The sequence below is a fragment of the Rhea pennata genome, chromosome Z (assembly GCF_028389875.1).
Source record: "Rhea pennata isolate bPtePen1 chromosome Z, bPtePen1.pri, whole genome shotgun sequence".
Classification (NCBI taxonomy): domain Eukaryota; kingdom Metazoa; phylum Chordata; class Aves; order Rheiformes; family Rheidae; genus Rhea; species Rhea pennata.
Window position 1 is genome coordinate 45,538,172 of NC_084702.1, and position 23,183 is coordinate 45,561,354.

The window sequence follows — 23,183 nt, forward strand, 5'->3', positions numbered from 1 at the left end:
GGGGTGCCCGGCTGGGAGGGGGCGGGGCCGCCCCAACCGCCATGGAACCCCGCGGCCCCAACGTTCCGCCCCGCCCCGCCTTCCCCCGGCGGCGCCGCCATTTGTACACACACACACACACACACATATACACGCGTGTCTTTCTCCTTTTGCAGAAGCTTTTTGGTCCTCTCTTAGGGGGTTTGTGATTGGTTCTTTCTTCTGCTTCCTCAGCGGCGGTTTCCATACTGCTGGCGAATACTTGGCCATCTCTGTTTCGCTCTGAAGGGCCCACGAAGAAATCACGGTTGGGAATTCGGAAGGATGCGCTGGCTTTCCTTGTAAAGCTCTCATATCATTAGTGACATCTGCTGTTTCGGTTTCATTTCGCTTGTGTCTAAAATGTTTTGGAGTTTTGAAAGGGGAGGCACTCTCCCGGACACATTGGTACTGACCTAAGACTAACTTGAGTGGTGATAGTTAATTGATCCCTGAAGTACTTGGCAGTTGTTTTTGCGTATGCTGCTAAGAAATGAAAACAAACTGTGTGAAAACAAGCTTGGTACTTCCTTGTACACTTGACAAACTCTCAGGGTTGATGCTTGCAACAGAGTAACTTTTTTGATGACTGGAAGCTCCCGGGCGGAAACTCTCTGTGATACAGCAGAGGGATAGTATTTGCTAAGGATGATGTTTGCAAATGTCTGGGTTTTTTTTTTTTTGCTTAGAGATGTGTTTCCACATCCAAGAGGCTCTTGTGCCAGCTCACTTGCCTAATGTGGGGAAGTCCGCTATCTAAAATAACACCAATTTCACTTTTTCCAAGAATTACAGAGGAAATTTTGAAGTGCTTGGTTTCGGGGAAAACCCGTTCACGTGGGCTTTTTTCAGGCACTTGTTCTTTTTTCCGAAGCGAGACTTGTCAGGTACCACGGCGGTGCCTCCTTTGCCGCTGCAGTGAGCCTGCTGGCCGCGGCTCCCCGATGACCTTCAGCCGCCGCGGCCCTCCCTGAGCCGCCGTGCTGGGAGCGCCGCCGGCTCCTCCGCTGCCCGCCCGCAGCGTGTCGTTCCGCAGGTCAAACGCACCGACGCGCTCCCCGCCGTCACACGCTGGGAGGTTAAAGAAGAACTTGATCCTGACTCCTGAACTTGAAACAAAGCCCGGCCCGCCCCGGGCCGAGCTCCCCAGCGCCGTGACGGACCCCTTCCCCCAGGCAGCGGGCGGCGGCCCCGCGGCGCTCGGCAGGGGGCGACCTCGGCGCACCGGGCGGGGCCGGGCCGGGCCGGGCCGGGCCACCCGCCTCGGGGGGGGGGGGGGGGGGGAGGTGCCGGCACCTGCCCCGCAGGGCGGCCCGCCCGGGCGGTATTTAGCGGAGCGCTGCGCCCGGTGCTGCTTCCAGCAGGTGCCGAGCGGCGGTCTCGTTGCGCCATGAAGGGTGGCGGCATCGAGAACCCGGTGTTTGAGCCCCCCAGCCCCGACCTCGGCCGCCAGCGCGGGGCGAGCGCGGCCGGCGCCGCGCAGCCGCCGCCGGGGGCCGAGGAGGGGCCCTGCGGCTGGGGCCGCTGCGCCCCTAAGGCTCTGCAGCTCTGCAACAACCCCGAGGGCTACCTGGCCGCCTACAGCCTCCTGGCCATCTTCCAAGGCAAGCTTCCCGCGGAGAAGGCGCCCCTCTCGGGGCCGGGCCGAGCCGGGAGGGGAGGAGCGGGCGGGAGCAGCAGCGGTCCGGAGAGCCGGGAGCCTGCGGGCTGGCGGGCGCCGCGGCCGCGGGGTGAAGTTAGCGCCTTCGCCGGGGGAGGCGGGAACTCCGGTGCCCTAGGTGAGGAAGCTGTTCACACAACGCTGGTCTCTGCGCGCCTCCGTGCTCGTCTGGTTTTTTCCTTCCTTTTTGAGCTCTTGATATGTCCATGGTCCTGTCAGCGCTGTGTGTTTCGTACCCTTGTCTGTGCTGCTTCCCCGTCACTCACAGTGTGCTAATATTCCATACACGCTTCATAGGTTGAAACATATGTGCCAGAGAACAAAACATTTGTAATATAAACTCATAGACACGAGTGTAGAGAGCCTAACATGTGCCATGTTTTCTGCCTTCCAAGTTAAAAGGTAGCTTGGTGAGGCTGGGTGAGACTGAAGGTAATTAAGTTTGCTTTTAAAAATTTGTGCTTTTGGTATGTGGATCTGAGTGCAACCATCCTTTTAATACTTAACTAACTACAAAATTGTCTGCTGAGTTAAGACTGCAAAGTAAGTTGAAACAGTAGTTGGAGGTGAAAAATGTAAGCTTAGTTTGCTCTTGGTTTCTGCTGCTTAGCTTCAGATATTCCTATGTTTGTCTCCTGTAGCTAGATTCATTAGGGCCTTGGCTGGCCATAGATTTAGAAAAAAATAATGGGAGGAGGAAAGGGTTGCATTAGTGTATTAAGTGTATGAACTTGAGGTTTTTAAAGCTTACTTAGATTTTCATCCTTCAGAGCTAGCTGATTTATGTTCAGAGCTCTTCAACTGTATGGGACAAGCTAGAAAAGAAAGCTGCAATTCCTGAACAGTGGTGAGGCTTTGAAGCTCATTCTTGTTCCACATACAGTAGGAATAACAATGCTGTGAAGAGGGAGAAAATATAGAAAAGGATTCCATACTAAAATAGAAAGTAGCCTGTGCCTAAGTCACAGGGTATGGGTGATTGAGTTTCTGCCTGCCACCAAACTGAGGTGATTGGGATGATCTTGGGGGAGCTGAGTTGGATGGCCTTCTTAAAAACCTGGAAGTGTCTGGTTACTGCTTCTGTTGTTTAGAAAATATTTTTAAAAAATCAGGATCTTTAATGTGTGTTTGCTGAAACTCTGAGTTCAATCTATTTAGAATCTGAGCCTTTATTAGTACACAGGTTTGGCGTTTAAAAATAACCCAAGCATCTATACAGTTTTTGGGTAGAAGCTGTTGTTCCTTGCCTATATTTGAAAGGCCACACTACAGGTGGTAGGAACAGGGGGTGACTGCTGTTGCAGTTATCTTACAGTAGCTCCAATTTATTTTCTTTAGCACAGGAAAAAGAAGTGGAAGAATTTAATACATAACTGACCTCAATGGCCACTGAGGTCTGCAAGACTTTGGATTATGCATTTATATTTCCTAGGTAAGGAATAGGGATAGGAAACAATGCCGTGAGTTTGAAAATGAAGAATCTTGGGTTATGTTGCACTAAACAAAGATTCTTGAGTATTTCTAGCTCTAACAAACATTGCTATATAATATTTATTAAAATACAGTTTGTGCTGATTGTCTACTTGGTTGAGTAATGATTTTAGTATCACTTAAATTTTATCTCTTAATGATACTATGGGCAGGTTCCCAATCATAAAAATGTTTCGTATCGTAAGAGGCTTTGCCTTCATAGGGTGCTATGGGTGTTCCTTCTGCAGCTCATCCAGGTCTTGGTTCTGTTACCAAAGCATAGATGTATGCCGGAGGCTTGTGTATCTAACATAATTCAGATTTAGAGCCTTAATGTAAGGAAGTTTCTGAGACTCTTTTGAAGGCTTGTGGCTGCTGCAGACCTTGTGGCCTTCTTGATGTGTTAAATGGGTTCTCTGAATCTCTTTTGGTTAATCATAAAGGAAATTTGGCACTGAAGACTCAAATTGTGACCCTTGAAACACGGGAAACAAGAGTGGCTTGCACACAACAAATTTGGTGTCATATGTGAAACTTTGCAAAAATACTTAGGTCTTGCTGTTTCAGAGTCAAGGTAACCTAACAATATGCAAAAAATATGATTTTGAAGTTATCTATTTCATTACCCTCCAAGTCATAGAAGCCATCACTGAAGAAAATAAAATGTCTGCACAATTTTCCACAATGCTATTGTACCTCTGTGAAAGGGTTTCTGACACTGAAGAACCATAAAGTATTCACTGATATGGATTAGTATCTATATGTTGGTGTATGCATGCTAGACACTTTAAATCCTGAGTGAGTACAGTAGGTAGGTATTTCCAGTGGGCTAGTGCATGTGTGTGGATTTTAATTATATAAATGCACACACAGCTGTCTAAAGGAATGCATTCATTAGGTTACTGTTTAACTGCCCAATGAAAGAGGCTATTGCTGTCATTGGCAGCTGATTTCCCTGTATTTCAACTACTCAGAAGGTCTGAAGTGAAACATAACTCTTCATTTCTGTCTGTTTCAAGTACAGGTGAAACCTGTATTTCTAGAATAGAAAACACTTCTTTGTGTAGAACATGGTTACATGACTAATACCTGATTCTATACGGCACTTGAGTTGCATAAATGTATGATTGCATCTTGTAACACAGTAGTTTGGTGTGTTTGACTTCTAGCTATAGTAGGAAACAAGGTAACATTTATCTCAATATTTTGAATACAGGAAAGGCTGTTTATTCCTTATGTCAGTAACACTTTATTAAACAAAGCAAAAAAACCTGGTTTTGAGATAAGTTATCAAGTTGTTTTGGCAATATATTTGTAAATGAATTGAGGAGTGTTGAAGATAATATTCTGGCTGAAAATCCTGGATAATGTTAATATTTTATAGCCAGATTAGGCTGGTTACCAGAGAGGCTCCTTTTCAGCTGGGTGTCTGCAAATCGCTGTTCAAAAGCCACCATGCTTTAAAAACTCACAGCTGTTATATTAAATGGATGAGGAAAAACTCATGTTCTTTAATATATTAGAGAAAGCTGGATTTTTTTTGACTTTCTAACATATGTTGTAGGGTGTTAATGTATTAGATGGGAATAGCTGGGACATAATTTCTGTAATAATATTAAATGTTGATGTTCTTGTAGGATATTTTTTTTCCATAAAGTGCTAAGATCAACCAGGTTCCATCTTTCCTGAAGAAACTCTAGTGATTGTTTACTAAATAGTGATCCTTGAAAAATTGTCCTGCCACTCATCACATGTAAATTTTTTACAAATGAAATCTAATTGTCTAATCAAATTGAATTTCAGTATTTTATGGCTTCTGGGATGTAAATCAAAGATGATGACAAAACTATGGGCAAAAGACGATGTCTTATAATTCTGTACTCGCCGAGTAGCTCACCTACTTCATATAAATGTTCTAAGGCCTTAGTAAATGTTCGAAGCGTTATGCAAATGGGAAAAACTTGTTTGTTCATTCCTTCATGCCAGTATTGTTCTTTGTGGTGACTGCTCCTTTGCACCTTTGGCAACTTTATTTTATTTTAAATGATGGCAATGGAAACATCTGAATACTTTTATTAGTCTGACCACCACATTTTTCATATGGGACTAACAGGTGAAACTGCTATCCTAAATAAAAAAGGTGTGGTAGAGGCTTAGGAAGTGAACATACTGTAAGCTGCTTCCTTCTAGAAAGTTGAAGTGTTTACTCATGGTGGGGATTTCTCTGGTAAAAAGAAAATAGCTTCTTCACAGATTTGGAACAATATTATTTTGTAGAGCACTCTGAGCAGATTTGTTGAAGTTCGGTCTTGTCTTGTGTAGTTTCACTTCTGCAGACTGTAGTTCTGATTGTAAACTAACTGTAATCTATTGCTATCTCTAGTCATCTGTCCTTCTGCTGTCTGTCTTGGCATGATGGTATAGAATTTCTCTGCTTCAAAATGAATTTGAATTTTAGTGTTGGGAAATGTACTGAAAGGCCTGTGTCATGAGAGACAGTAATTTTCCTTGTATGGTTTGTATACTGATATCCCCATACATAGACAGATATGTATGTCCCTACTTGACAGGTCTGTCCTCCAGGATGAGTATATGACAGTCTTAATTATACCTGATGAGAAAATAAAATGTCTCCTGAAGGAAGCAAGTTTATGGTCGTCGAGACTTCACGAGTAGTTGAACTGATGGAGGTGAATTACTAAACAAGAAAATAAAGGAAGAATAAGCATTTCTTAAAATATTCCTGTGATAGTAATATGATAACATCAATTAAAAAAAGTCTTTTTAAAGGGACCACTTTCTCTTATGTGGAATACATAGCTTTATGTCAAAATTCTAGGCAACTTCCTTAGGTGTCTTGCTACTGAATTTAGAGTTGCATAGATAATAGTTTTCTTAATCTTACTAAATTTATTTTACCATTGATAAAAGAGGGTTGAAAAAACATAAATTTTCAGAATTTCATGGAACTATTCTAATCTAGCGTAAATGTTCTTTGAGGCATTTGTGAGGTTCCAGAATTCTTATTTACAACTGTGACCACAGGATTTCCTAATTCTTCTCTGTAGCTTGTATTTTATTACAGAAACAGTTTAATTAGACTATAATTAAGTTATTTAGGAGTATTATGAATTGTGGCTATTCATCACGCTTATAACAATCCTAGTTTGGGATTGTTAGCTACTTGGTGTCACACATTGAAGAAGAAAATGAGGCAGGATGAGATGCAAGGTAATAGCCAACACTTCTGTGAAAATGGCCAGAGTGTTTAAGTGTACACTGGAGACTACACAATTGATACCTACTTTGGGCTCTGTTTTTTGATGTTAATTTTTGAATCTACCTAAGTAGAGTAGCTTGTACAGGCCTTTCTTCCAGGTCCTGTCTGCTGCATCTGCATCAGAGGATCCTGAAGTTCTGTACAAACTTCTGCCAGTGAAAGTAAAGCACCTCAGTTGCTCTGATAGAGTTGAAAAGTATTTTAAAATAGCTTGTGCTTTTTTGCTATTACAGGGAAGGATACCTGTTTAAAAGCCTTCTTGTGTTGTCTCTCTTCTTGATGGGTATTAAGTGGGGGAGGGAAGAATGACTACAGAATAACTATTAGAAAGCCATGTCTTAAGTAACTTGCTTCAGTTTAGCTTGTGTTCACATGTTTACTGAAGTAATAGTCTTGACTAATTTCCTGTTAACTTACATAGTGTCTTATGACACTGTAGTGCACTATGAGAAATTTGCTTCAAACTGAATCTGGAGCCTTAATATGTTAAGTGCTTGTAGCATGGTATTTTGCTAGCTTAGTACTTGATTGTTAAATGTTTAGTGTCTGCAAGAGAGAACAGAATTGGATAAATCCTGTGCAGTGTGGCTGGTTTAAGTTGGAACTGTATCAATCCACTATATGCCTGGATTTTAAAGCTGATAAATCCATTAAAATGTATTGCATTAAGTGTATTCATTTTAACTCTTCCATCATGCAATGATGAGTTTACTCTTGCATCTTTAACAAATTAAGTACCTAACTTGACTTTTTTTCTGTTTTAGGTATTGTGGTAAATGGCCTGATTAACATCAGTATTTCTACAATTGAGAAGCGTTACGAGCTGAACAGTTCCCTCACTGGCTTGATCTCTGCAAGCTATGACATTGCTTTTTGTATATTGTCACTGTTTATATCTTTCTTTGGAGAAAGAGGGCACAAACCACGGTGGCTTGCTTTCTCAGCATTTATGCTAGGATTGGGCTCACTTATATTTTCCTTACCACACTTCAGTAGTGGAAAATATCACTATGGATCTAAACTTGAAGGTAAGGTTATTCTTATTTTGAAAACAAAACAAAACAACTCTTTAACTAGTTGGGGCAACTCTGTTAACTTGGTACAACATAATTAACTATTATCTGTCGTAAAAAGGTGTAGTATCTCTAACATTGAAATCAGATGATTCTGTGAAATCTCTAAGATCAAAAGAGTCCTCCCTACATGCTGAACTCCTTTTCTGGAGGAAGAAAAAGATCGGTGTTGATATCAGCTCTTGTTCATGAGAAATATTTAAGTGAAATGCTCCTTTTTGCATTGATAAATGCAGTCAAAATTCACTTTGAAAAAAGATCTGGCTTTTTTCTGTGTGTGTGTGAATAAGAATGCAGGTGAGGTCAATGATGTAGAATAAATGTTCAAGGAAAGTTGCTAGAATTACTGTGGCTTTTTGTTGAAATACTATTGCACACTAATTCTCAGGTTTGGGACTATTGTCTACTTTAAAGGCATATTGAATAATTCACTAACAAGCTTCATTAAGTTCCTCCAAAATATTGATTAGTTTAAAGAAACCCACGGATTTCAAAGGGGAAACCAAAGATCTTGCTGATCTCCTCATTAAACAAGGCTTTACTAAATGGAATGTGCTTGATGCCAAATGCTTTCCACTCTGTTTAGTGGCACACCTCTAGGTACACATCCAGGTACCTCAAAAGTAGGATGGCTTAATCTTTCCAGAGCATGTTAATTGCTAGTGCAATGCTTAAGCAGGTTTATGCCTTCAGTGACTAAGCGTATTAGAGTGATCACTAAAACAATCAGTACCTATTAAGCAACCTGATGAAAGGTTCTCAGTCTTCCAGTTGTTGGTGACTTACAAATAGGTTAGTTTTATTTCAAGTACTAATCACATAATACACTTTCATGTGCTGTCCAGATATGGACCATTAGTTAAATAAGCTATTGCTCCCCAACTGCAAATGAGGATCTGAGGCAGAAGTTAATTGAACTTTCAACAGAATAAGGCCAGGAAAGATCTTCAGTGTTTGGATGCTGTGAGCAGATGCTTACCTATTAAGTCACAGCAGAGAAACAGAAGCTTGCTCTCTCCTGACTGTGTTATGGTCCCATTATTCTGCAATACCAGTTTCAATATGATGCTTCCAGCCTTCACCACAGTGAAGATTCTTACCTGTTGTTGGTCTGTAAGTAAAGAAGTCTACACAAAGCCATTTAGTCAACAGAGCTGATTTTGGTTGGCATGTCATGTTCTTTCTGTGTGAGGTTTTTTGCTAGTTGTCTGACTAGTTGTCCCACATATATAATCAACATGTTTAACCGAGCTTTGTTATGGTAGCAAAATAAGTTGTTTTTCTCATTGGATTATAATGCAATTCTACAACAACCCATAGTCAGATTTATGCTGTTTTAACATGAACAAGAAAAACACGCATTGTATCCCTGGCACAGCTAGGTATGTAGTGCATAATGTCATATTCCACTACCCTTTTGAATATCTAAGAAAGATGCATGAAAGGTAGCTGTAGAGCTTTTACTTGAAATTTGAAATAGACGGTTTTGGTGAAAGAGTAGGTACATAAACTGTATCTGACTCTAAACGTAATGTCTCAGCTGACCAGATAGTGTTTGAGTAAAGTTACTACTGTGGAAGGGAAGCTGAACTGAATCTATAGAAAGATCTAATCAATGTTTGTAATTTTCTTTGCATAGAAACAAGATGCTGACAGTGTGAGGGTGCTGGGAGGGAGACAGGCAACTATTGCAGGTGATACCAAGCAAAACTGATGCTGGGGAAAGATCTCAATCTGTTCCTTTTATCAGTATTTGAGATGTCTCTGCCGTTAAAGATGCTGTAGGATTTAATGCCTTATTAGGGCTTATGGTCTGCAGACTTCTGAAATACAGCACCTGTGGAAAGCTTTAAATGGAACTCATGCTTTCTTCTCCTTGGCACTGTAGACTGACTGAATTCCTGATGATGTAGTTCTGACTGGTATAATTCAGATTTAAGGACTTAAGGTGATTGAAAATGAAAACTGTCAAAGAAAAATGACCACAACACGCCCTTGATAGTGCAGGGAATATGTGGACTAATGCAGACTCAAAGGTTTGTGTGCGCTGTGCAATGGCACCTGTTAACAGACAAATCAATCACAGTACATGATCCTGTAGATTATCTGGTATAGCTATGATGTTGGTGGGGCATCCTACCTATGCATTTAGATGTAGAGTTTAATAGCACTTCACCAAAAAAAACTTGCTGCTTTTTTTTATCTGGGTGAGTAGTTGTTTATCAAGTTTTTAAATGTATTTGGAGTGAACTTTTCATTTGGAATAGCAGTTTATTTGGCAATCCTATTTTTATAGAGATCTGCTTGGTGCTTTATACCAAAGCCCACCACCTTGTCTATTTTTTTAATGGTTCCTATTTGGTTACTTGTTATTTCTGTTCAGTTGTTAACTATGTAAATAAATATCTAATTAATACAGTGAGAGCTTCACTTGAAGCACAACTCTGAAATGTAGTTCTGAGCAATATTTAGTATAGCTGCCATGTGAATCCTAATTTGGATTGCAAAATACATCTAGCCTCCAGTGTAGGTCTTAGTCATCCTAGAACTTACTCTTGTGCCTTAAGATGTGTTTTTGAACCTAGTGTGCATGATACCCTACCGATTTTTTCATGGGACAGATTATAATAATACTCTCTAGAAACGAATTACTCTTTCTGGCAGAGTACCTAACCAGAGTAGCTAGCTCATGGACTACCAGTTTACATTTGTAAATAGCTGTAGCCACTGCAAGTGCTTAATGTTTTAGAGTTTAAACTCTCTGTAAAAGACTTCAGACTCAAATGTAACTTAGATGTAATCAGCTGTTCGTTATTATGACTTGGGATGTTCGGACTCGTACTGGACCAGGTTGCCCAGAGAGGTTGTGGAGTCTCCTTCTCTGGAGATCTTCAAGGCCTGCCTGGATGCAACCCTGTCTACCATGCTCTAGGTGACCCTGCTGAGCAGGGAGGTTGGACTAGATGATCTCCAGAGGTCCCTTCCAACCTGACTGATTCTATGAGCTGGCTCTGTTATTTATAGTCTAAACAGGAGCTCCATCTAGTGGGTTCTGTAATAAAAGCATTCTGTATTTGACTTTTTTTTTTGAGGGTAATATAGAGGACTAAACTGCAATAGGAGTAGTGAGTTATGTACTCTTATATTTCCATAAAAAATCTTACTGAAACATGTTTTAATTTGTACAGGATGACCATTTGAGCAAATGTAAAATGTAGATCTTTACTTTGCACAACTTTGTTGCGAGGATAATCAACTTATAATCAACTATGTTGATGTCTTTTTTTTTTTAACTGGCATTTTGGTACTAATGGTGATATGTGAGCGTCCCTTAAAATGGGGGGAGTAGGAAGGCATGATATAAGCCTCAAATTTGACTGTTTCCTGTCCTGCACAGTAGTGTCTGCTTACTGTTGGTTTTGCTCCCTGAAGAGACTATCTGACTAGTCAGATAACTTACAGTGCTACTGTTCTCTATTCTGCTTGGTGTATTTCTCAATTCAGATGTTCCACTACTATGGAACATCTGCCTTAAGAATTTTTGGTCTTTATTCAGTGTGCTCATTGAAGTCTTTCAAAGAGACTTTCCCATTCAAGACTTAAAGGGCAGATAGATCTTGATGTCTAAAAGGGAATAAAACCAGCTGTTCTTGTTTCTCACAACCCTTCTCGTCCCCCAAATTCCACTGATTGTAGGTTTAGTGCAGTTAAAACTACTCTTAATCTACCTTACTTCTAACTAATGTTACTGCTAAAGCATCTCAGTTGGCTACAGCTTGGCTTGGATGTTGCATTAGATCTTTGGAAACATTTTAGCCTTTACATAACTTGCATTCAGGTGGGTATGTCAAAACATGAAAGAAGGCTTGTAATGATTTATTTCGTTGGGTGGTATTGCAATACGAGTAGTTTTTCTGCTCTTCAAAATATGTCTTAACTTTGAGAAAGGAAAACATGTTTATGGAGAAAAGGCAGTAAAAAGATGGTAAGTCAGCTAAAAACTTTTTCCATAGCTTGGTTTATCTGAATTTAGGCTCTTCTGGTCATGTGAAAGCCAGTACCCTCTCTCCACAGTTCTTATGACTACAGCAAACAGGCTTGTGGAACTAATCCACGTTAAATTTAACCTGGGTCACTTTCCCAATCTAACTGTTCAAAACTTTGAGCTGACAGAAGAGGGGGTGATACTGATAGCTGAGTTTGAGAGAGTAAACTATCATTTGATGGCAGTTTTGGTTGATGCTGGCTTAAACTCAGTTTCACTATTACCTTATTCTCTTTACTTCTAAAATATTTCTTGAAATGGACTATATGGTATATGATACCACTCTGCAGATGCATGTATATTGAATTTTCTTTAAGGAGTCTGTTAGGTGATGCAAATAATAGGGTTATAATTGTATTAAACTTGAAGTGCGTGTTGGTGGTTCTCTTTTTGTAGTTGGAGACCTGATCATGTGGTTCTGAAAACAGACTAGTGTGATAACTTATTGAGATAATTATCTCAATGTCAGGGTAATTATGCTAGGGCATCTAAACTGAAGAGCTGGAAAACTGATGGAGAGAAACTATAATCAGTAATGTAATGACACAGGTTTTGAAAAATCATTATTTTGACATGAACAGAAACATTGCAGGTGGAGGTTCTGTTAACTCTAGAGGTTGATCACCATTACAATATGTAGATCTCAAACTAAGCTTTTTAAACATCATTCAGAGTATTTTCTTGTTCAGTGTATTACTGACATGGGTATTTTATTGGGAAGATACTATTATTTGTGTACTACTCTAAAATAATCAGCTGAATGCGGATTAAATTTGCCTAATAACTGTAGGATATTAACATTTAACTGCAGGTATATTCTATACAATCAGTGCTATTGAATGAATGTGTTGTATGGCATGGTGTCTTTCTACAGTCAAATTTGGATGTTGTGCATACAAATAATATGAAGTTAAACAGATGAAAGACTTAAAATCATTTCTTGCAGTAGAGAAGAATATTGCTAAAAAAATGCTTTTAATATTAAATGGAAAATATACTTTAATTTTAGAGTAGTAATTCATAAAAAAAAATCCCCACTGTCTTCACAGTGTAGAATTGAAATGCAAATTGTTGCTAAGTGGGAAGGAAAGAAAATGAGTCCTCTCAAAGTGAGGTATTCCCATCTGTCCCTGTTGCCAGTTTCTGTACAATAGCACTGAATCACCTATTCTGTACAACATGACATTTCTGCTGTGGTGCTATGCTGTCATTTTCAGAGAAGAGCATAATAATCTATGGATCTGTTTCTGGTAACTTCAGTGTATGAAATAGCTGCTGTGTGCCAAGGTCTTCCTTGTGTCCTGTGAGCCCAAAGCATTGGCAAGCTTGCCCTTTGTTTACATTTGAGAACACCTTTTACTTAAGCAAAAGGAACTGAAAAAAAAAATGCAGTAATTTTGTGGCAAAGTGGATCTACTGTATCTGATACTTAAGGTGGTTTTCACATAATTGCTCAATATGGCTTGTTCCCACCAAACTGATGGATTTTCTTTCTCAGTGTTATACAGTCTCCTGTGGAGAAGTTTGGGAAGAACTATGCTTCTTTTTTCCTTTTGGTCATGTCTCTTGCGACTGCACTAAAAGTTCAGTGATAGCCAGAAGAAGAAGGGAAAGCAGATTCTGTCTTCACTTCCTCCTTTCCCTTCCCTCCTGATAGTGCCAAACATTACAGGAGTAGGCACAACTTTAACATATTCCACCTCTGCTTCCTGCTTTTATTTATAGACAAATGCAGAGACTTTACATTAGCTTCTCATTCTGGAGATATGACAGCATGCTCTGTGAGAGCTACTTTGTTTTTGTTGTTTTTAGTAGGGAAATACTTTTCTCAAAATAGGATAGAAGAGAAGGAATTATTTTTGCCTGGGACTCTGAAAGCTGTACTTTCTTCAGCAGTCTTCCCTCCTGTTCTTCAGGCTATGACTACATTAGTTAGGCACTGTAGTCCTTTAAGAGTAGAGATTCAGTGTTCCTCAGTCATAAGGTACAAGAACAAGGTAAAACATCTGTTACCTAGATGTATTCATTAAATAACTGTTGTGTAACCATTTGACAGTTTTTGCATACATTTGGTCAATAATGCTTTCAGCAATCCAAAGGATTTTAATATGGCTATTTCATCCATCTTTCTGTGCTTAGAGAAACAAAAACCAAGCCATGATAATATTTCCATAAGAGTATATTATGTCATAGAAGATCAGGGCCGTATCGTGTAGAAGATCAATAATAGGGCTGAAGATTAAAACTCAATTACCCAACTCATCACATTCCAACTAAGAAAAACATGTGCTGAAAGCTAAACTATGTGCACAGTGCTGGTGGTTAGGCTCCTGTTTTAAAGTCTTGTTGTTTCTGTCTTTCAGATACCTGTCAAATTCCAGGAGCAAACTCTGCTAACTTCACTTGCAGTGCCAGCACGAAGTCTTCACTTTCTAACTACCTGTATGTCTTTATCCTGGCCCAACTGTTGCTGGGAGTTGGAGGAACTCCACTATATACTTTGGGGACAGCTTTTATTGATGACAGCGTCCCAAAACACAAATCTTCCCTTTATATAGGTAACTTCTTTTTGAACTAGTTATAATGCGTTGCCTGTATCGATCATGAGCTACAACATCTTTAAATGTTTTTATGGAGGGACCTCAAAATTAATATTTCTTCATTGCTTGCTTGTTTGTAAAGTAATTCAGTAATACCAAACTTGCACAGAACTTGACAGTCCACTCTAAGTGCCTAGTCTTAATAGCTATGTGACTGAGCACAAAGGACAGGCTGTACACCTGACCTTTCCTTAACTGAAGGTAAGAGAATGTCTAGGAATGTGGAGAATGGGTTTATTTTATTGTGGGATGCTAGATAATTATAGAATATTAAATTAGGCAGCAAAAGCACACATAGCCCAGAGAATACTGTCTGAAGAGATTACAGACCACGATTAAGAATTAATATAGTCTGTTTTCTGAGGTTATGAAGTTACTCAGCACTTCCCCATTGTAGGCATGTGCTGATAAAAAGTATATTAATTATATTGATAACCTGTAGTAGGCAACTAAAGCATCATAGGTTCCTGGATTCTTTTGCAGATTAAGCCAATATTTTAATTAAGGTTTCAGTTCTGTCCCTGCTTGCATACAATTCTTGCTTAATAGTTCCAGGCAAGCCACTTTATTTGATACCCACAGATAAGCCAGCTGCTTATGCTACAACTTAAATAACAGACTGCTTTTATTTTTGCTGTTTCTCTATCTGGAGAGAAGTTACTTCAACTTCTTCTGAGGCTAGTGAAATAAATAGAGGAGAACTAGGGCTGCCTGCATGATTAAGGGGATCAAGGAACAGTATGCAAACTCAGGAAAATAGTGTTGACTTAAAACATAACTGACCAATACAGAGAACTGATGCTAGTGCAGTGTTCAGGCTACTGCCAAATTTAGCAGAACGGTGTATTACTTCTGCCTAACGAAACAAAAATAGGGAATTACAATGAGAGGTTATGTACCTACATTAAGCCTATAACTTTTTTCTAGTTTTCATGTAATGTACTGAGGAATTAAAATGTTACATTGCCTTCTTACCTGATGCAAGAAGGTCTGTGCCAGAGAGCAAAAGAAATGGAGGTTTCTGCAAATAATTTAGAATATATACTTTCAACTTACAAGTTGGTAGGCTTTCTCTTCTGAGAAGGACCATCATCTTGCTGGACTGAGACATCTAACTCTAAAGCCAGTGGATAGTTAAGCAGTTCCAAATGGTGATTTAAACTGAGTGGTCTGTAAGAGGGCAAAAGAACCTTCTAAGCTAAGTTTGAAGTTCTGTAAGATGAATGTGAATTTAACTGAGTGGTCCTACGAATATGTCTGTTTCCAAAATAGAGGAGAGTCTGGGCTATTGTCAACTCAATATTTATTTTCATTTGCTGGTACTTAGGTATTCCTTCCTGTTCTGTTTTTGCCATTTAAATAATGCTGAAATAATGAAATGACAGAAATGTTGAATATTTAGGAAGCAGGCATCTTGAAAATAAATCAGAAATTGGATTCTTCAACTCAGGAATATCGGCAGTAAGGTTGCCTGACTCATTAGTTACTTAGACAGCTCTGGTTACTATTAGTTGCCAGCCTTTATCCACAGAGGCACTGCTCTTGCTTATAATGCTAATATACCACAAACATCTGGCTGATAGGCCTGAACAGCTATTGGGGATTCGAGAAAATCTTGTAATAAGGCAAAAATAGTGAATGGTGTAAAAAGGGCTTTTCTGTAGGACTTGGCTACATCTTCCACTTTTTCTTAAAATTTTCAAGAGCTGTTAAGAGGTCTGGTGGGTGTGCATGTCATTCAATTTTCCACAAAACTTCAAGTGGCAGGTATTATGCCTGTCAACAACTTTAACCACATCCTGCATTCTGATTGTGACTAATCTAAAAATCAACTTAAAACTCAAACTAAAATCTAAATATTTGTTTGACTGCTTTCATGTACTGTTAACAACTGATGCTCTTCACTTCAGAAACTTTTCACAAGGTAGCTTGTAAGCACAAGACGCATGCTAAAGACAAATAATGCATAAAGATGCTGTCAGAGGCGTCTTACTGTGTTGAAACCTGCCTTTCCTCAGAGGTTCAATTAGCTGCAAACTTTCAAGTATATTGGCACAAGTACAGATTTGTTTTCTGCACACTGTAGGCTAAATAATGACATTGAAGGAACAGGCTGAATTACAGAAACCATTTGGTCTTAAGTTTATTTGCAATTCTTTAAAATAAAGCTTTGGAAGTGTGTGGTGAAGCTTGATGTATCTATTTTTCCCTTCTAGGAATTGGCTATGCCATGTCACTGCTGGGCCCTGCTATTGGCTATGTCTTAGGAGGGCAGCTACTTAATATTTATATTGATATCCAGATTCCAGAAAGGCAAGACAACATTTAGTCTTTTACTTTGTTTTCTTTTTTCTAATAATCCTTGTTAAAACTTTAAACTTCTCTCAATGGGAGGGATGGGGTCTAGCATTTACTTGAAAAATAGTGGTGTGTTTTTTTTGTGTGTGAAATTGTTTAACCTGTCACCAAGTTGTGTTACTAGGGCTTCTAGCAAGTAAGATGCTTCTTATAATGAATAGTCACTCCCTTGAAAGTTTTGTGCAAATAGTTCTAGTTTTCGAAGATATTATTTTAAAGGTGATGAGCAAAAATGACTTTGGATTAGGCATTCCTTACCTGTTACTCTGTCTATTGATATCATGTAAAAAGTTTTCCTGAGGTGGGATTTAAGCAGTGAGATATGGCTTCTTTCCTGCTGGGGGAGAGTTTGCTAGAAAATCTGTCAGCTGAGTGGCAGTTCACTCTTCAAAAAGTAATATGCAATAGTAAATGCAATAGCATTCTTCTGAGGTACTATTGGCTTTCATGTAACCAATTGATTATGAAGACTTCTTAAAAACAGCTTTGTGTTATAATGCTACAGTATCCTGAAATAAAGATCAGAGTAGGCTTCAAATCAGATTGAATTTGATTAATAAGTGAAAACTGTATTTGGTAGAGTGTGATATTACTATAATAGATCTGGTAAGAACACTATTCAAGCAGAGAAAATAGAATACATGCAGAAAAGGAGAAGAAAATAACACTCTCCAAAGGCTTTTGGCTACTACTAGAGTAACAAAGCTTACTGATGTCTCAAATTGCTACTTTTGAGTTCATAACTTAAACCTAATCTTCCAAATTATCTTTTCAGAACAAAGCTGGATCAAGATGACCCACGTTGGCTTGGGGCATGGTGGATAGCATTTCTTGCATGTTTTTTTGCAATTTGGCTTCTGATAATACCTTTTTCATGCTTTCCAAAGCACCTGCCAGGTAAATATTTAACAGTAATAGATTACTTTGGAAGGGAGATCTGTTTGTATGGGTTATACAGTGCTGGACTGAGAATGATTCCTCTCTGCTTCTGCTTAGCTGAAGACATAGCAACATGATAAAGCCTGATATTAAGTACCTTGTTTCCAAAATGCTGCCTTTGGAACAATAAGTAAATAAAGCAGAGGGAGAGCCTTGAAAGAAAGGTGTTAGGTAGGACTGGAAAGGGGTAGAGCATGGAAAGTGGTGGTCAACATTTTTTGGAAAATGCTTGCAGCTAAGCTTCTAGGGCTGTATTTAAAGCTGCTAAGTTAGCTATCAAGAATTATAACAATCTAGGAATTTCCATTGAATTAACTCTTGCATTGTTGTCTTTGACTCTATTGCCTTTTTGGGTGGAACACTAAAGTATGAATCAAAGTATCCCAGAGCAGTCTTTGAAAGAATACTTTTAATTTACTTTCTGCCTCTTTGTTCAGGTAGCTACTATCTAAGAATATCCTCAAAAGAGCATTTTAATGAACCTATCCTGCATCTCTGGAAAGAGAAATGGTGGAGGACAGGGAACAGTGAAACAAGGAACTGGAGAGAATGGGAGGGCTAAAAAAAGTATTGAGTAGGCTTCAGAGTAGTCTGAAATTCTTAAGATATTTTTGATAACATCTTCTCACAGACAAAGCTTTCAAAGCGAAGCATGATGCTTTCAGCCAAACTTTTTTTCCATAGGAGTAAATTATTAATCTTTATATTGATCTGTATCAGTAAAATCAAGATTTACAGTGTTTGAGCCTGGGTTCTTAAGGAAAGGAAAACTTTACTGTGATATTTTTCAAATATTTAAGAAGTTTAAGAACATGGTTCAATGTATTCATTGTCCAAAAATATTTCCTTCTGTAGGCACAGCAAAAATACAAGCTGAAAAAATATCTGAGACTCATAATGATGGAAGTGAGGCACTTGTTGAAATCAAGAACATTGGAAAAAGTTTTAAAGACTTTCCTATGGCACTCATGGTAAGAAAATCTGGAATTTCCTATGCATAACATTTTATTTTGAGACTCTGATATTTTGAAGTTTTACATGAGGTTTTTAGTAGTTGTTCTTTTTATTGCACTATGACAAAGATTGCAGTGCTGCTGAAAGTCTTTAATGCACACTACTCACTGCTTAAGACTGTTAAAGCAAGGAAAGCATATTAATGACTGTCAACATAAAAGGGTCTGCTTTCAAATCTCATTGTGAAACCATATAAATGTTACTGTTTCCTGAGTGTTATGCTAATTTTTCCACATAGATACTGCTGAAAAATCCTGTGCTCATGAGTCTGATAATAGCAAGTTCTTCAGAAGCTTTAGTTGCCACAGGCTTTGCCACATTTCTACCAAAGTTCATAGAAAATCAGTTTGGACAGACATCAAGTTTTTCAGCAACTCTAGGAGGTAATATGATTTTTAATTTTTAAATCTTAAATGTTTTATGCTGACCACCTTATTAGTGTAGCAGAGTGAATATTGGCTATCTTGTACTTGTCTGAGGCTCTTTTGTGGAGGTATTTATATGAACACTACAGAAATGCATTTTTTTTTTAAGCCGTACTTATCTGTCCTAAGAACCCTTGTGCATCAAGGGTACAAATCTACCAGTTGTCTGCAGGTTCAGTAGGCTTGGTATTAACCTTCAGAGAGTGAGACTTGTGCTTCTGAATATAGTTTCTACCCTTATTTTTGGTGACTAGAATTTGTTTTTTCATAATTAAATTCAGCTGAAGGAGTGCTAAGCCTTAGTCTCTGCTAAAGGAAACAAGATGAAGTACTGCTTGCTGCAAATAAGAGGTTGAGCTGTTCTTTCCCTTCCATTGCACTGTAATGCTACAATAGGTTAACATCTAATAAAAGAACTGTCTAACTGGGGTGTATTCTGAAATGGTTGTGTAACTGCTTCTGCAGGTGGCTTGCTGTCATTTATTGTGTGTGCATACCAGATAATAGGTGGAAAAAGGAAAGGTTGTGAAAAGCTGAGTATTGGAAAAACAAATAGGAAAATATGATGGAGAAGCTGCACTAAGTTGGAACACATGATTAATTCTGATACAAATGCTTTTGAAGAACAGCAACCACACAGAAGTAGATATGTCAACAGATGCTTGCAAGATGGCAGACTTAGTACTTCTGAAACCTGTCTTGCTAACTTCTCAGCTTTGTGGTGCTGCTGTGCAAGCATATGCTAATTGAAGTGCTCTTACTCCAGCAGAAATGTTGTGCTTGAGACTTTTTGAATAACCTATTCCCCTGGTAATACTAGAATATTAGTATTACTGCTACTCAGATGAATGTTGTTTCAAAAAAAAAGCCTGCAAACTTTATACAGAAATACATTGGAATACATGGTCAAGTTTTAAACAGTAATCTGCAATGAAGTAGAAAACTTTCTGCCCCACCCTATGCATTTGTTTTAGTTTCTTTTTAATTTCATTAACACTACCAATGCTTCCAATTCCAATGTACAAATTTAAGGAAATGCCTCTAATGTTGAAAGCTGGCTTGCTGTACCAGATCTAATATTGAACTAGCTAGTCTGAGTATTTTCAGTGGCCTTTATTTAAGTGATCTTTGACCACAGGTGTCTGTGGCCTGTCACTATACCAGTTCAGCCACTGTACCTGAACTGTCTCTAAAATGAGTTCTCAGGTCAGTGCAAGCTACACTGATCACTTCTGGGTTGTACTGTGTGTTAGCCGTAGAAAAATACTCAGTTACCCACCTAGTATCTTAATGACTTATCCTCTTTGCACTGTTATGGACAATATCAATGACAGTAAAACTGTCCCATCTAACTCAGCAACTTAAACTATTTTTCTGTAGATGCTTAATTGTGTCTTGTGCTATATATTGTATGACAGGGATTATGTTACCCTACAGGAAGCTTGCAGTATAAGCGTATAATAATGAACACCAGATAGGCACGTAAAAATACTGTGAAGCACTGAAATAATGTTTTGAAGCTTCATAAAACAGCCTGCTGGTGTTCAGAGGTTCTTGGCCACTATAGCTGTATACTTCTAAGCAATTTTGATTTACTGCATTGAACATTTGGTTTTTAACAATTAAGTCACACTTAAGTATTTCTGAAGAGGCTAAAGATAGTGTAAGGGTAGAAGAAATCACTTTCAATGAAATTAAATTAAAATGCTCATAGATTTGGATAGGATGGTTTTAAAATGACATCACATATACTGCATCTTAAGATACAGGTAACTGCTATGATTTTCTGAACATGAAATTGCACTCTAAATTGCTTCACTAATTGTCTTGCCTTTTTGTGTAATTGCTGGTGTCTTGTTTTCCTCTAGGACTTGTATTAATTCCAGCAGCAGCACTAGGCCAAATCATAAGTGGCTTCTTGGTTTCCAAGTGCAAAATGGATTGCAAAAGCATAATCAAGTTCATGATAGGCACTTGTTCAGTGGCACTACTATTAAACACAGTGTTTTTATTTGCTAAATGTGGGAATGAACCATTCGCAGGTGTCTCTGAAACATATAATGGGTAAATATACTTTAATGCACTCTTGGGCTTGGTGTTAATGTTTAAAATACATAAACTACTTCACAAAATACAAACTCTAAAAAAAAAAAAAAAAACTCATATCACTTACCTTGATGTATGAAAACTCAACTGTTTTGTGGAGCTCCTTGTTCTTTGACTCTTTGTATAACAAACTAATATGAAAATGTAATCATACATAGCCTATAAAACATTGAGCAGACTGATACTGCTCAACAGCAGCAAACTACTGTAACTCTTCTAGGTGTGATAGCTGTGGTGTTGACTAGGGCTAACTTGTATGTAAGAGTGGTGCATCTCTTCTGTATTGTTAAATTAGCCAGTGGCAGACAAACTGGGCAGTCCCTGGGGACTGGGGATCCCCAGTCCCTGGGGAGGGATCCGACATCCACAATGACTTCATGAGAGAATACTGACATACATGGCAACTTAAAAGTGCCTCCAAAGTAATTGCAGACTTGTCCCTGGAAAAGACAAGGTGTATTGTTGTAATATCAGATTCTAGTGCATCTAGCATCTTACAGAAGGAGACTTCCTTTTGTCTTGGTAAAATATTCAATATCTGAAAGTGAGATGCAGAAGTTTAATGCAGAGAAAGTATCTCACAGTGACCTAAACTGAAGAATTAAATGTATGGAGTAAACCTAGCTTAGCAAAAACATGATTTCAAAATATTTTTGGCTGGCATGTATAGGAAGGAATATAAACAAGATGTATTCTTCAGTCTCCTAAAGAACAGTTCTCATTTGTATGTAATGAGAATGTAATATATGAATCATTTGTAGATCTTTGTATTAACTGTAATAACAGAATTCTAGGATTAATGTTCTTCCTGTTGTGAACAAAACTTAATCTGAAAATCAGTATAAAGGGGAAAAACTTTCGAAAAGTGACATAAAGCAGGATTCAAAAATAAGCTTCTGCAAGAATCATTTTCTTAGAGAAGGGTATCCTAGGACCAATTTTAAAATTTAATATGAAATGTATGTGATCAAGTCACCAACATAGGCATTATGTTGTATGAAATGCATGATCATGTCTTATTAAGGAATAAAATATAAGATTATGATATCTAATTTCTTAAACAATTTTAAAGGATATATACCTGTGATATTTAAAAGGAGGAAGAAGGGAAGCTAGCTCTGCCAGACTTGAAACCTCTCCAAGTGGTCGGTAACTATGTCATGAATTGAGAGAGATAGCGGCAACTCCAGCTGTTTGAGGGTCTACCAAAGAACCAGATGTTGTAAAAAACTTCAGTGGACTGGCACCTGGGAACTGCTAGCTGACACTTACTTAAAAAAACAAAAATCATCTTGAGTATGAGCAATATGCTGTGCAACTGGGCAAATAACTTTTCAATATTTCATTAGGTCACAGTAATACTTATCCAAAGCAAAACCTGTAAGTTATGCTCCAGTGTAGGAAGGCATATGTAACTAATGGGGATGGGGAGGGTATTTGTACTTTGTATATACAACAGATGAAATAGCATAAAGTATACCTTGAAAATGCAGAAGATTGGGGGCAGAGGTATGAGGAACAGTTTTGTAGCTTCTGAAGCAAATGCAAGGTGGGAATACTTCTAGGGGAGAAGAGAAACACTTATTCAAGTGAGGAAACCATAGCCATAGCTGTTGATATTTATCATGCTTTTTATTTACTGATTTAATGAGAACATCTAACAATCGAGAAGGGGAAAGAAGTATAGAAATCAAATCTTACTCATGAAGGCAACTAAGTGCGCCAATATCATAGGATATGAAGGTTACTAACTTTACTAGATCCTTTAAGAGAATCTTTGACATAAATGTGAGCAACAAATACTGCCGAGTTTTCTCACCAAATGCAGGGTAACATGGAAGACAATTATGTGTGTTTCAGGTCTCATTAGGTAAATGCAAAAACATTAAAACAAACCTTAAGTTGATAGGACAAATTTAGATGGCTTGAAGGCAATAGTTAGATGTCAAATTTCCAACTCTTTGCAAGAGTTGCAGCTGTGTTTTAAGAAAATACTTTGAACTCAGACTTCACGCAGGACATATCTGAATAATGTGCCTTGTGCCGATCATGCCTTGTATCCAAGCTGTGCAATCTACTGCCTAGTAAGGTTTGCTATGCATATCTCAGATACTTCTATCGTGTGTGTTGCCTTGTTTGCCTAAACTTTAGGGTGATAAAAGGATAGTTTCAGTGACCCCGAAAAGGTCAGGTAA

At 38.6% G+C, this 23,183-nt stretch overlaps 1 protein-coding gene across 1 annotated transcript in view; it reads left to right on the forward strand.

The window, feature by feature from the left end:
- The first annotated feature begins 1,408 nt into the window (after positions 1-1,408).
- SLCO4C1 (solute carrier organic anion transporter family member 4C1) overlaps positions 1,409-23,183 on the forward strand; it is a 31,686-nt gene continuing 9,911 nt past the window's right edge. Inside the window, exons 1-8 of the mRNA XM_062600022.1 lie at positions 1,409-1,622; positions 7,193-7,456; positions 13,910-14,104; positions 16,363-16,459; positions 17,280-17,401; positions 18,299-18,414; positions 18,696-18,840; positions 20,751-20,946. Coding sequence (XP_062456006.1) covers positions 1,409-1,622; positions 7,193-7,456; positions 13,910-14,104; positions 16,363-16,459; positions 17,280-17,401; positions 18,299-18,414; positions 18,696-18,840; positions 20,751-20,946 — 1,349 coding nt within the window. The remainder of the gene's footprint in view (positions 1,623-7,192; positions 7,457-13,909; positions 14,105-16,362; positions 16,460-17,279; positions 17,402-18,298; positions 18,415-18,695; positions 18,841-20,750; positions 20,947-23,183) is intronic.